The 11,512-nt window shown below is 43.5% G+C and overlaps 2 protein-coding genes across 2 annotated transcripts in view; one reads left to right on the top strand and one right to left on the bottom strand.

Annotated features, from left to right (window-relative positions):
* Positions 1 to 894: 894 nt before the first annotated feature.
* On the top strand, positions 895 to 1,546 carry Pmar_PMAR025647 (hypothetical protein; the record flags this gene model as incomplete). The annotated part of the gene is made up of 3 exons (XM_002783792.1): positions 895 to 940; positions 1,116 to 1,250; positions 1,539 to 1,546. 3 exons carry the CDS (start codon positions 895 to 897, stop codon positions 1,544 to 1,546), a joined length of 189 nt encoding a protein of 62 aa, XP_002783838.1.
* A 6,914-nt stretch (positions 1,547 to 8,460) lies between these two features.
* Positions 8,461 to 11,512, bottom strand: part of Pmar_PMAR025646 (hypothetical protein) — a gene marked incomplete at both ends in the record, with an annotated part of 3,941 nt that continues 889 nt past the window's right edge. Inside the window, 5 exons of the mRNA XM_002783791.1 lie at positions 8,461 to 8,535; positions 8,867 to 8,941; positions 10,360 to 10,468; positions 10,827 to 10,926; positions 11,144 to 11,258. Of these exons, the coding sequence (XP_002783837.1) occupies positions 8,461 to 8,535; positions 8,867 to 8,941; positions 10,360 to 10,468; positions 10,827 to 10,926; positions 11,144 to 11,258 (474 nt within the window). The remainder of the gene's footprint in view (positions 8,536 to 8,866; positions 8,942 to 10,359; positions 10,469 to 10,826; positions 10,927 to 11,143; positions 11,259 to 11,512) is intronic.

The following is an 11,512-nucleotide window of genomic DNA, read 5'->3' as shown; positions in this document are numbered from 1 at the left end:
TAGTATATTAGTGAGTGTAGTATAATCAGCTCCTACTCTGCGTGAACTCTCCAATCTACTCTTTCGTAGCCTCCCATTGATAGGCGTAGGATTGATATTCACCCGAGACCTTGGGAAACACTGCTAAATAGCTTAATTTTATTTCATAGCTTTTGAGGCTGTCCTATATCTGTTAAAAATTCCAATGTAAAAAAGGGCAACGAAAAGTAGAGAAGAGAGGTTGTGTATGCGTGCAAGTGTGAAGATAACATTGCTAGTGTTGTGTGTGGATGCACAATACAGATTACACTATCTCGTAGCATCATTATAGTAAATCCTGTAACACTTGGTTATTATGTATATTCAGTTGGAAAATATGTACATTCATAGTACTACCAGCAAATCGAAAGTTTCCTGCAGAAATCGCGTGGCGATAGAGTTCCCCGTATGAAATAATTTGTATTCACTTTTCACTGATTTAGTTATGCCTCTCGAATACTATAGAATTTATATTACTTTTCTAACGTGACTAGCTTCGGTACTCACACTAGCGCGTTGTTCAGATGTCTCCACATGGGTTCTCACAGTCGGGCCAATGCAACACTGTTCACGATGTCTCGAATATCTGGGCATCGATGATCTCCTCCCGAATGTTATTGATACTGCAATGTGCAACTTCGAGACGAAAAGGAATGCCACTTGTTATCGTAAGCCTTTCGATAGGGAACAGAAGTCTTGAGAGATAATCGCAAGTCGATAATACCGACTCGATGTTTGAGCATCCTCGCTCGTATTCCTGTGATGATAATAGTAGTGAAGAGAGTATCAGTGCGGCTTCACGTAGTATGCTGACTTCCTTCGCCAATTGGCTGGACGGTCTCAAGCAGATGCACTAGAAGTGATATTCTTATTAATATGCACATCTACCAAACGCTCGGATCTCGTGAACCTTGGGAAGAGAGTGAGAGATCCGGAGAGGTGATATGAGTGCACCAGGCACTGAACTTTAGACATAGGCTTGATAGTAGTAGGCTTGAATAGAATTGTGCATGCTGAAGTGTTTCTATTGATATCGAATTAAACAATAGGGGACACTACCGAAAAGCTGATGAAGTTGACACTGCTGTTTTTCTCAGGCATTGCTATGGAGATCGCTGACGTTACTGACCCATCGACTTGCATTTTGGTGGACGACTCCCCTGCAAATTTGGAGGCGGCCAAGCAGGTTGGATGGTGCACAGTTCTGGTCAATCCAAATGGCACGTTGCAAGGTAAGTCGTGGAACAAAATTCTTTCCTTGTCGTCGTGGTGACGCTCATCCTAGGTCCGTTTCCAGGAGTGGATTTCATCATCGACAATATCACACTCCTCCCCACCGTTATTCCCGAATGTTTCAATTCTGCTGCTGAGAAATCGGACGTCTCCTCGGATGACGAGATTATCTCAGTTTCGATAAATCTATATACAGGAAAACGTTCGAGGCACATCGAAAGTGTCGACACGGCGGTAAGAGAGATTCGAGCTTCCGTTGATAGATGTGATTTTGGTGATTTTTTCAGCCAAGTGAGTCGCAGTTTGGCTCTTTCGCAAGTGACATTGCTTGCGACGACTAATCTCGATGGCAGCCGGTTATGATTATTAAATGATGCAGCTACTCGAAGTAGTTTCATCATTTAGCATTTTACTGCAATAAAAAGATGCAGCTACTTTTCATTCCTGGTCGATTTTCTATTCATGTGAAGTTTACGGAGGACAAACATCGTCTCTCATCTTCACGTTCTGTGCACAGACGGGTCTTCATGGCCTTGTCTGTTAGTATCGATATTGAATTATTCGTAGTTGAAACACCTTTGATCTCGAGATGACCATTGTGTCATCTCTAAGTTATCATTTTGACCGTTGAATGTTAGTAGTCATATAATGATAGAAGGCGCTGTGTTGTAGTATAATAAATATGAGGTCACTTCCTGTGAAAAGTAATGTAATACAAGACGTGTTGAACTAACCAAGCGTATATTGGAGACAGAATTGCGAATAAGGAGTGAATGTTGAAGTAAGTGGTATATGAACAATCAGTTGGTGAGCTGAGTTATGATGAGGATACATAACATCAACAGAAACCGTGACCTGGATAAGCTATAACTTCATTTCTGGAGACAAAGCACGTAGCGAGGTCTATTCAGGTTGTATAGCTTAATCCAGGTATATGCAATGGAGGGTATATTTGCAAATTTTATAGTCATAGACGCTACTACTAGGCGAAGACGAAATTCGAACAAAAATGGTTTTAAGCTGCGGGCATAAATTGGTGCGCGAACGAAGTTTCGACGTCTGCCTCGGTCACCTCGAGTAGCAGCAGTGAATGTGCTCAACATTTCCATGGGCATGGGTCCCACGGCACTGTCGCGACGACATAACCGTGTGGCCCACACGGTGTGGGAGAGTTCGAAAGAGTGACGTTGCATAACTTACTTGAAAAAGAATGGACGGGCCCGCCTCGAAGATTATCGACGGCACAGAACGTTGCATGCTGCTAGGCGTGCGCACGGTGTAGGGAAGATTCGTATAAAGCAGGAGGTATCATTTGTTGTTTCTCAATCCGTGTAGTATACGCAAATACGAAAGTTCGAGTCAAAGGTCGCGCAAGTTCCATGTTGCTCTTATTTATCTCATGCTATGTCTTTCCAGCGAGCCAGGCATCTCATGATGTTCCGTTATGATACTCAGCGCGCGATATACAGGACTCGCACTGGAGCTGAACTCGCAAATTTCTCTGGGCCAGGGTATCATAGTGGTGCCACCACAGTGGTGGTGCCCGTATTCGACGATCTGTACTTGGTGAACACTCACCATCCCATCGTGAGAACTAAGATCTGGTTTTTGCCAGCGAACACTGACAACATCCCAGCAATTCCAATGCTTGAAGTGAACTACTACATAAAGCATAAACGGTCGAGAGAGTTATGTCGTTCAGGTCTCTAATACTGGGTTTATCAATTTACTGGTCGTGAGGAAAGTCACAATCACCATCATTATCTCTGGCAGGTCACCTTTCAAAGGTCATTTTTGAAAGGTCATCTTTGGTATTGCAGTTGGAAAATGTACGGAAGATATTCTTGCCGGCGATCTTTTTGTAGCATTATCGCGCTAGAACAGGTCGCTTTTCGAGAGCGTCTCTGCGTATCCCGAGTCTCCCTCCACTGAGAGAATGGTGCTCACGGAGCCCGTTCTTAGTCGTCTCCCATTACAAACAAATTGTTTGTAATGAAACGATGATTGTCGATGGATGGCCGATGATGGTTGTTTGAAACAATCATCATGTACTATTAGTTAATTCTACATTCCAACCCCAAGAGATTTATTGTAGTGCGTCGTACCAAAAGTCCGCCAACGATTATTTCGTTCAACCATACCAGTAATCCGGAAAAGAGTGTTGTAGTGCATCACACTCGTAGTTCGGTTAGCGCTATCAGCGGACTTAAGTTGACAAACTCAAACCTATCGAATGAGTCGTGATAGATACTATATAGTATCAGAACATTCACTGGGGGGCATAGCCGAAGTAGGGGAAGTCTCGGACACCAGAAAGTCTTTATGCTCGGACAACAATCTCCGCAAATGGAAAATTGTCTCTTCTTTTTCTTCGACCTGTGAGAGTGAAAGTGAATTCCACTTCGAAGTGCTGATGCACTCACGTGCATAGTGAGTTCTTGTGCAATCCGCTGAAGCTCATGGATCTTCTTAGTCGCGGAGTCGCGATCAGGGGTGTGCCCTGTAGCTCTCGCCAAGAAACCGTAAATGCCGCTGGAAGAACCTTCAACGAAATTAGCCGCGAAAGGCACATTTCCACGAATCAACTACTCCGTCGTCTCCGCGAACGTCTCGGCGTAAGGGGAGTGAATCCACTATGTATATCACTCTCGGTCGGCGAACGACCGTACTCTCTCACGCACGGTGAAGACGCCGTCTAGATATCGCATTACTACGAGTACATGTCTGAAGGGCTCACCTGTGATAGTGGGCTTTCGCTTTCGATGATGGATGATGGCCGCGCAAAATCAAGTAATTGGTTGTTCAAGTCAGCGCTAAGATCTCGGGCGCCTACTAGATCGAGTTTTAGTCGTTCAACTATGCTCTCTGATGATCGACGACCAGCCTTGAGCTCCTCATTCTCCGCTTCGAGCATTGATACCCGTTCATTCAGCCCCGACACCTGATCGTTTGCGGGCTTTTGCCAAGCAAAACTCGACTGGTGCTGCACAGACTGATCGCACATAGCGTTCTTGTCTGAACTGCTTGCAACAGTGGTGCTGCCTTGCTGAAGGCCCCGGTGCTCATCGTGAATCCTTTCCCTCACACCCAAGCTATGAGCTGGCGATGCAAGCCTCATCAACAAATCACGCTCTCGTCGATAGAATAGGGCCAGCAAATCTTCGAATTGCATCATGGATTCTTCGCAGTGCGTACAACGTACGTCTTCCTTTAGCGCTGAATAAATTGCAAAGTTCGACATGAGTCGGACCAGTTCCTGTCGAAGGCTCTCGTTCTCCTCGCACAGTGCCTTTCTCTCCTCTTCGATTTCCATAAGCCGGATTTTGTAGTCCGCAACAGTCTCGTCAGCATGAGCGACTTTCAGCCGCAAAATTTCCTTCGCGCCCAGCTTTTCCGCCATTCGTTCACATCTTCCAACGAGTTCTTTCAAATGCTTTTCGAGTTGCTCTTTCTCAACCAACCACTCCTCTTTCTCGCGCTCCAGAGCACGAGCTCGCTCAACGATCTTCATTATTTGCGTGTCCATGACGAGTCGATCCCTCTTCATCGCCTCGATCGTTGCCACTACTGGGGTAGTGTATATGGGTCCGTACGAATCCTAATGAGACTACGGCCGTTTTCACCCGAGCTGAAGGTCCCAAACCAGGGGAGAGCATACCCGTTTAGCAAGTCGACATTTGAGCTGGGCGTTTTCTGTCTCTATAGCGGTCACTGTAGCTCTTAATGTTTCGAGCTCCTCTTCTCGAGCACGTCGATGCAGTCTTTCATCTTCCAGCTGAACAGAATTCTCGATGAACATCCCCACAGTAGTCATACCGGGTATGACATACCCCGTACGGATGAATCTTCTTCGAGTTGTTCGACGAACCGATCTCGAGATTAGAAAGATCTAGCTAATCCCGAGATTAGGAATCAGTTCTGAGCTCGTAGAGGGAAATGAATCCGAGAATTATTCTCGACAATCCCTAAAATCGAAGCCGATTATCGGCTTCGATTTTAGGAATTGCTTTGAGATCAACACAATCCTCTGTGAATTCACTCGGAATCCACTGGAATTGGGGATAGAAGATATAGAGTTTTTTTTGCGAGATTGGAGCTCGGAGGTTCAACTGGTAAGAGGAGGAATTGACCAGCAGCTTTTGTACCAGCGGAGATTCCACATCGAAGTGAATAACGACAGGAATCGAATTCAAAGATCAACTCACTCTTCGTTCAACGTCTTCTATTTTCTTTCGGTGCTCTTCCACTATAGTCTCCAGTCCATAAGTGAACCTAGCAATGCTGGAGTCGAACAGTTGGACTAGCAGCAACTGAATATCAAATAGGGGCACTACAGCTCAGTATCACTGAGTCAGTAAGCCAAGTTCTCAAAGGACTGTCTTTTGTATCGTCAAGTTTTATATGTCAACTCAGTTGTTCGATCTACGAGTAAATTTCGTTAATCGTACGAGGAATACACGTCAATTTTACTGACCTAGAATATTCTTACACAGCGTAAGAATCTACTGAGGTTCTTCAGCGGCTGAGGTTCTAACCTAGACGCTTGCACCAGTGAGATGGAATTTAAGCTCTACGAAGCAACTTGAATGAATTTATTCTGGCGAACGTATCGCTGAAGTTGATTAATCTCACCGTAATTGGGAGGCGTTATCGCCGTATGGCACCATTGAGGCCACTAATGCTGCTACCTGAAGTAGCAAACATCATTCGGCAATGCCCATTGGGAGAGTCTTGCTCACTTCTCGAGATGCGTTTTTCCGTCTGCTATTCATAGCCTCTCTCATTTGCTGTAACTAAAGTTCGAACGGTTGATACATTTTGAATGAAAATGTATCATCTCACAACGCACGAGTGTACAAACTCAATTTTCGACCGACGTGTAACTCGTCATTTCTGCGATGGTATCTCTGAAAGTATTCTACAGAATTGAATGCTCATCACCAACAGTTGATGGCGAGCATTCAATTCTGTAGATTGCTGAAACTTTCACAGAAAGTTTCTGCAAACTTCTTCCCCGACCTAGGGTACTCATGGCGGATTCTTATAGACTCACTTTAGCCTGTGAGTCTTGATCTAACGATCGGAACTTAGAAAGCAGCTCTCCGAAAGTCGATGACGGTATTTCTATGGCCCCTTGCTCGCTGTTCGATCTGATACAAGCAGCACATGCGAGTGTTTATCCTCAAGATTGGACTTTGCTGAGCTTTCCTTACGATGGCGAATTCGGAGCATCTGAAGAGTTGACCGTCGACCGTTGGTCATGCATGATTTACAACACTCTCATACGTTCTGTATACGCGTCCAGCGCTAGCGGATAGGCCACCCAACGGGAACTCTACACTTTACAGTCACTGTGAAGTTCGGGTGAATCATGATGTTGGGGTTTGGGTTTCGATGTGATAGAGCGATAAACCCAAACACTGCGTTTGGTGATAGTGCGCATAGCCGTCACGAAAGATGTTGATTAATGCAGCTACAAATATTTCCAAGTTGCTAATGCTTCCGAATCGGAATTTCCGAGGGGCTTCACCTGAACTAAAGTGGCGACAGTGCTCAAGAAAAGCGACTGAACTCGCTCGTGACGATGTGAGCACTCCCAGCATCGCCGCCCAGTACTTCTACTGAATTCTACATCAACTTTTAGCCCACTTCTCCTCGTAGTTTCGCATAAACTCATTAATTTTTCGCCCAACTTTTGGCCCACTTTCGCCGAGTGAGAACTGCGATGTGGGGTGTGTTTCCCTTATAGAGGCTACAGAAGCTTCATAATGCCATAGCTTCAAAATGTTGTTATGATAGCAGCGCTATCATAACACATATACAGCCCTATAGTGATGGTGAGCTAGGTAGTACAGTCTACAGATTGGCAGAATTACGTTGCTCGCTTTTACGTAACGATTCAAATCCCGTACCGTAACATTACGGCGCCGTAACGGGCCAGGCCCGTCGGGTCTTATGGAGATGCAGAGGACAAAACCAGGATTGATAATTCGAGTCGCCTAAATCTATTTCATGTGAATGCCCATCGGTAGACGAAGCCGGCTTGGCAGTTCCGGGCTAGCCTGGGAGTAAGACGGACGGAATTTGCAAAAGAGACGAGTGGTAAATGCGAAACCTAATGTTACTCTCTCAGCGGTTCGGTTGGATCCGAGCCACGAAGAATGAGTTTAACAACTGTTTGAGCTATGGTGGAGTGAATTACAGCGAATGTTTCTGCCACAGTTCTAGAAAAGCAGTTCAGCAGTGCTGAATCAGCACCAACCGTAAAGTCGTAAGGCCTTCCCGTAACCGTAAACTGCTTACGTTACGCATGCCGTAAAGCGAGTCACGCTACCCATCTGTACTACAATCTTAAAGGTAGCAAGAGTGGCAACCATATTACACCTAACGATGATTCTCAACCTCACACAGTACGCGCAACCTAGAGAGTGGATATCATGTCAACGGCATAATTTGTTAATTACATCTCATAACCCTACCGGCTCTTGTTCATGACTGTTACATCGTAAAAATATTGTCGTCCGAGCCGTAACAATCAGAGGGAAAAAATGCATTTTTCTGGCTCATCTCAGCACGAAAAAGAATCGATTCATAACCTTCTTCGCCTAGTTTACTGATATCATCAACACTTGCCAGCATTTAATGGAGTTCCACCCGTTTTACGCGAAGTGAAATGTGTTTTTCACTAGTGTTTTTCACATCACGGGTGAAACTCCAATGTATTTTTCCAACAATTTTTCCGCCCTTTTCATGAACAGGTGCCACTTATGTGCTCTAACAAATAGGTAACTTCCCTCATGATAAATTCCAATTTGGATACGCCTCTTCACGCACAGCGAAGATTTCAACATTTTCCAGAACCCATAAAATAACGATGAAGATTTCTATGAACTCAGTACCATCAGAACTGAACAAATCTCGAAGAACAATGACCGCGCGCCACGAAATTCCCCCAAGCATCAGCTAAATATTTCCGTCTCAACTGCACGGCAAAAAAGCAGAGTCCTGAGTGACTGATAACAACTCAAACCCACAGAGCGATTTATAGAGAATTTTATGGACACAGTAACATCTAGAATAAACAACAGTTGTGGGATTAGTGCCAGGGACCTCGCCAACCGACACCAGTACAAATCTTAGCCTATTTTGTATCTTGCGTGAGCAACCCAAAGATATCTTTAATATAATTCACTTTAACTATACGAACTCTCAATTGCGTGCACGTACGTCGCCGGCTCGGACCTTTTCCGTAAACCCGTTTCGGAAATTGCGAATCTCGAGGACCTATAAAAAACGCAGCCCAGAAAGTTAACAGTTTTAATGCAAACCTGAATGATGACCGATATTAAACATAACTTAGCAGGATGGAAAACCCTGAGGAATTTCGTCTCATTCTCAGATGTCAATTATATATATATATGTTACTTTCCTCAGCTGAGGAGTTTCCAAAACTATATTATAGCAGTCCACGAACGGGTAGAAATGTTTGCAAAACAGCAAGAATTTCCTCATTTTTATCAAAACACGTGTAGTTGACCATGTGCATATTTTCCTACTGTTGCCGCCTCCACCCAGGCGTTGAGGAAATGCAAGATTGCAAGTGGCCCTAGCTTACCTTCTCGTAAGTGTGTAATCGTTGCCAGCAAGGCGCTGCTTTTTTTGCTGTGCAGTTGAGGCGGCAGTTGAGGGGCTATGTAGTTGATGCTCGAGGGAATTTCGTGGCGCGCGGTCATTGCTCTCCAAATCTTGTTCGAGAATTTCACTTGAACTCTGCATGGAGTAGGGGGAAAACTGAGGACAAAAAATTTGAGAATTTTTCCTCAGAATTAAACACATCGATCAAAATACGATATTAACACGTTATACAGCGTTATTCCGTAATTTTTTTACAAGAAAATTCGGTAAATTTTGGGCGAATTTTTCCCATTTTTCCATCAACTCGTAGCCTTCCAAATTGCATGTCGCAAATTTCACTACGGAACTCGCAGACGTCTACTTTCACGACAGATATTCAGATTCGAGAAAAAGCCAATTTCCCAAAACTAATAATTTTATTGTTATTTTTCTCTTCTCAGATTTTCCTGAGGAAAATATTTTCGTAAAAATACAATCAATTCGATAAAATTTTTACAAAATTTCCGCAAAAAAAATTTGGGAAAAGTTGCATCTACACTATTCAAGACGTCAATGACCTCATCTGCCACAACAGCATCCGCCTCGTCTCGATCGATTTCAAACTCCAAAGCTTTTTCTTTCGACTCGTCATCAGGTCCGCAGCACCACTGCAGTAAGTTGCTGAGCCAACTCATATTTAGGAAAGGCAAAAAAAGAAAAAGACTTGTGAAATATTTCCGAGTGTGAGAAATTTGCGATGAAAAATTCGGTAACGATTCTTCACGAAACTACGCAGAAACGGTGTTAGGTATTTAACATAGTTTACTAATAATGAAGTTTCACCCGTTTTACGCGGAGTGAAATGTGAGATGTGTTTTTACTAGCGTTTTTCATTTCACTGGTGAAACTCCAATAAAAGAATAATGTGTAATATATCTACGACATATATTGGAATTTTACCCTAGTGATATGAAAAACACTAGTAAAAACCATATTTCACGACCACAGCATATCACCGCGAATATCGCGCTTTTCACCAAGTTTTACGCCACTTCACGTAAAACGGATTAAACTTCATTATATAAATCACTAATTTATATATCTATTGTCAACAGCCCATATACAATGGAGTTTCACCCTAGTGATATGAAAAAAACACTAGTGAAAAATGGATTTCACGACTACTGCATAGCGCCAATATCGCGTCCTCCACAGAGTATTACGCCACTTCACATAAAACCTATAATGAACAAGGACCCTTCCGAGCTCAGCCACGAAAGCGAACATATATTCCTCCAACACTGCACTTGACAATGCCAATTACAGGAATCCCAATAAACGAAGGCACGCCACACTAAAACTCGCGTACACAAATCCAAGTGAGATCAGAAACACATCTACACATAATGATAAAAACATCATGACCTAGGAAAATCTTTCGTCACCTGAAAGATGATGCAAACAATGAGAAATCTCATGAGTTCATCTGTTTACGAGATCGTCAAGTAACAGTGTCATCTCTGGGTGGGCAACTCGAATGAGGATCTTCCCGGTTTCAGCAATATCGTTGTTCACACATTCCCACCATTCCTTCACACGATATCTGAATACAAAGAAGTTTCACAACCCGTTTTACGCGAAGTGGCGTAAAACTCGGTGTAGAATGCGATATTCGCGATGATATACAGTAGTCGTGGAATATGTTTTTCACTGATGTTCTTCATATCACTAGGGTGGTGAAACTCTAAAGAATTTTCAAACTTTTTTCAAGGTCGCACAGAAAGTGTGCGAGATCACTGCCGACAATCCGCCTCAGCTAAGCTAGGCTAGCACATACGTGAAATCATCAACAAATCAAATACGAATAAACTCATAAACCAGTAATTTCCTGACCATACCACAACACAGTGAATTGCCTCCGAAACTCATGAAGCCTCTCTATGAACAAACCATCCCCTTACAATTGAGTGTAGTTATCAACTTCCTCCAACGCTCCATTAGCCACTTCCACGTTAAGCAAGGCAGCAACGTGAGCCCATATATCGATCGATACCCCTTCCTCTGAGCTCAAGCCACTCTACACTGTGTTCTCAACTCTAATGATTATAATCATACAAATTAGAAATTTTTTTCCCTATATTTTTCCTAAATTTCTATGATTAAAACCCGAAAAATTCCCGAGCTTCGGAATATTAAGATCAAAATTTTTTATTAAATTATCATTTTGTTTTTTATTCAAAAAAACTGCAAGCGGCCGATTTCTCACGGACGGACTCACCAACTTGACGATGAATCTTCGCGACGCTCGCCAGAGTATGAGCTAAAATACCAAAGTGAACTTTCTTGAACTGTTTGTTAGACTTCAGCAACCACGCCCACAAAGTGGCTGCAATCTGATACACAACCAGTGTGACGGGAAATATGCACTTCATCAACTACATATGTCGGCAACAATATATGGAAATTTTCACTTTCTACCCGATTTCGTATATAAACTCCACGAGCTGAACCTACTAGCTGAAGACAGCAAACATATATTCCTCCAACACTGTATAAGCGGGCTTTTGGAAGGTCCACGCCCATAGGCCTTGCAGCGAGGCGGCCCGAAATGATATCGGATATTTCGCTCTATAGTTCAACCCTAGCG

The sequence above is a fragment of the Perkinsus marinus genome, assembly GCF_000006405.1.
Source record: "Perkinsus marinus ATCC 50983 genomic scaffold scf_1104296935984, whole genome shotgun sequence".
Classification (NCBI taxonomy): domain Eukaryota; phylum Perkinsozoa; order Perkinsida; family Perkinsidae; genus Perkinsus; species Perkinsus marinus.
This window is presented reverse-complemented; position numbering and strand designations above follow the sequence as displayed.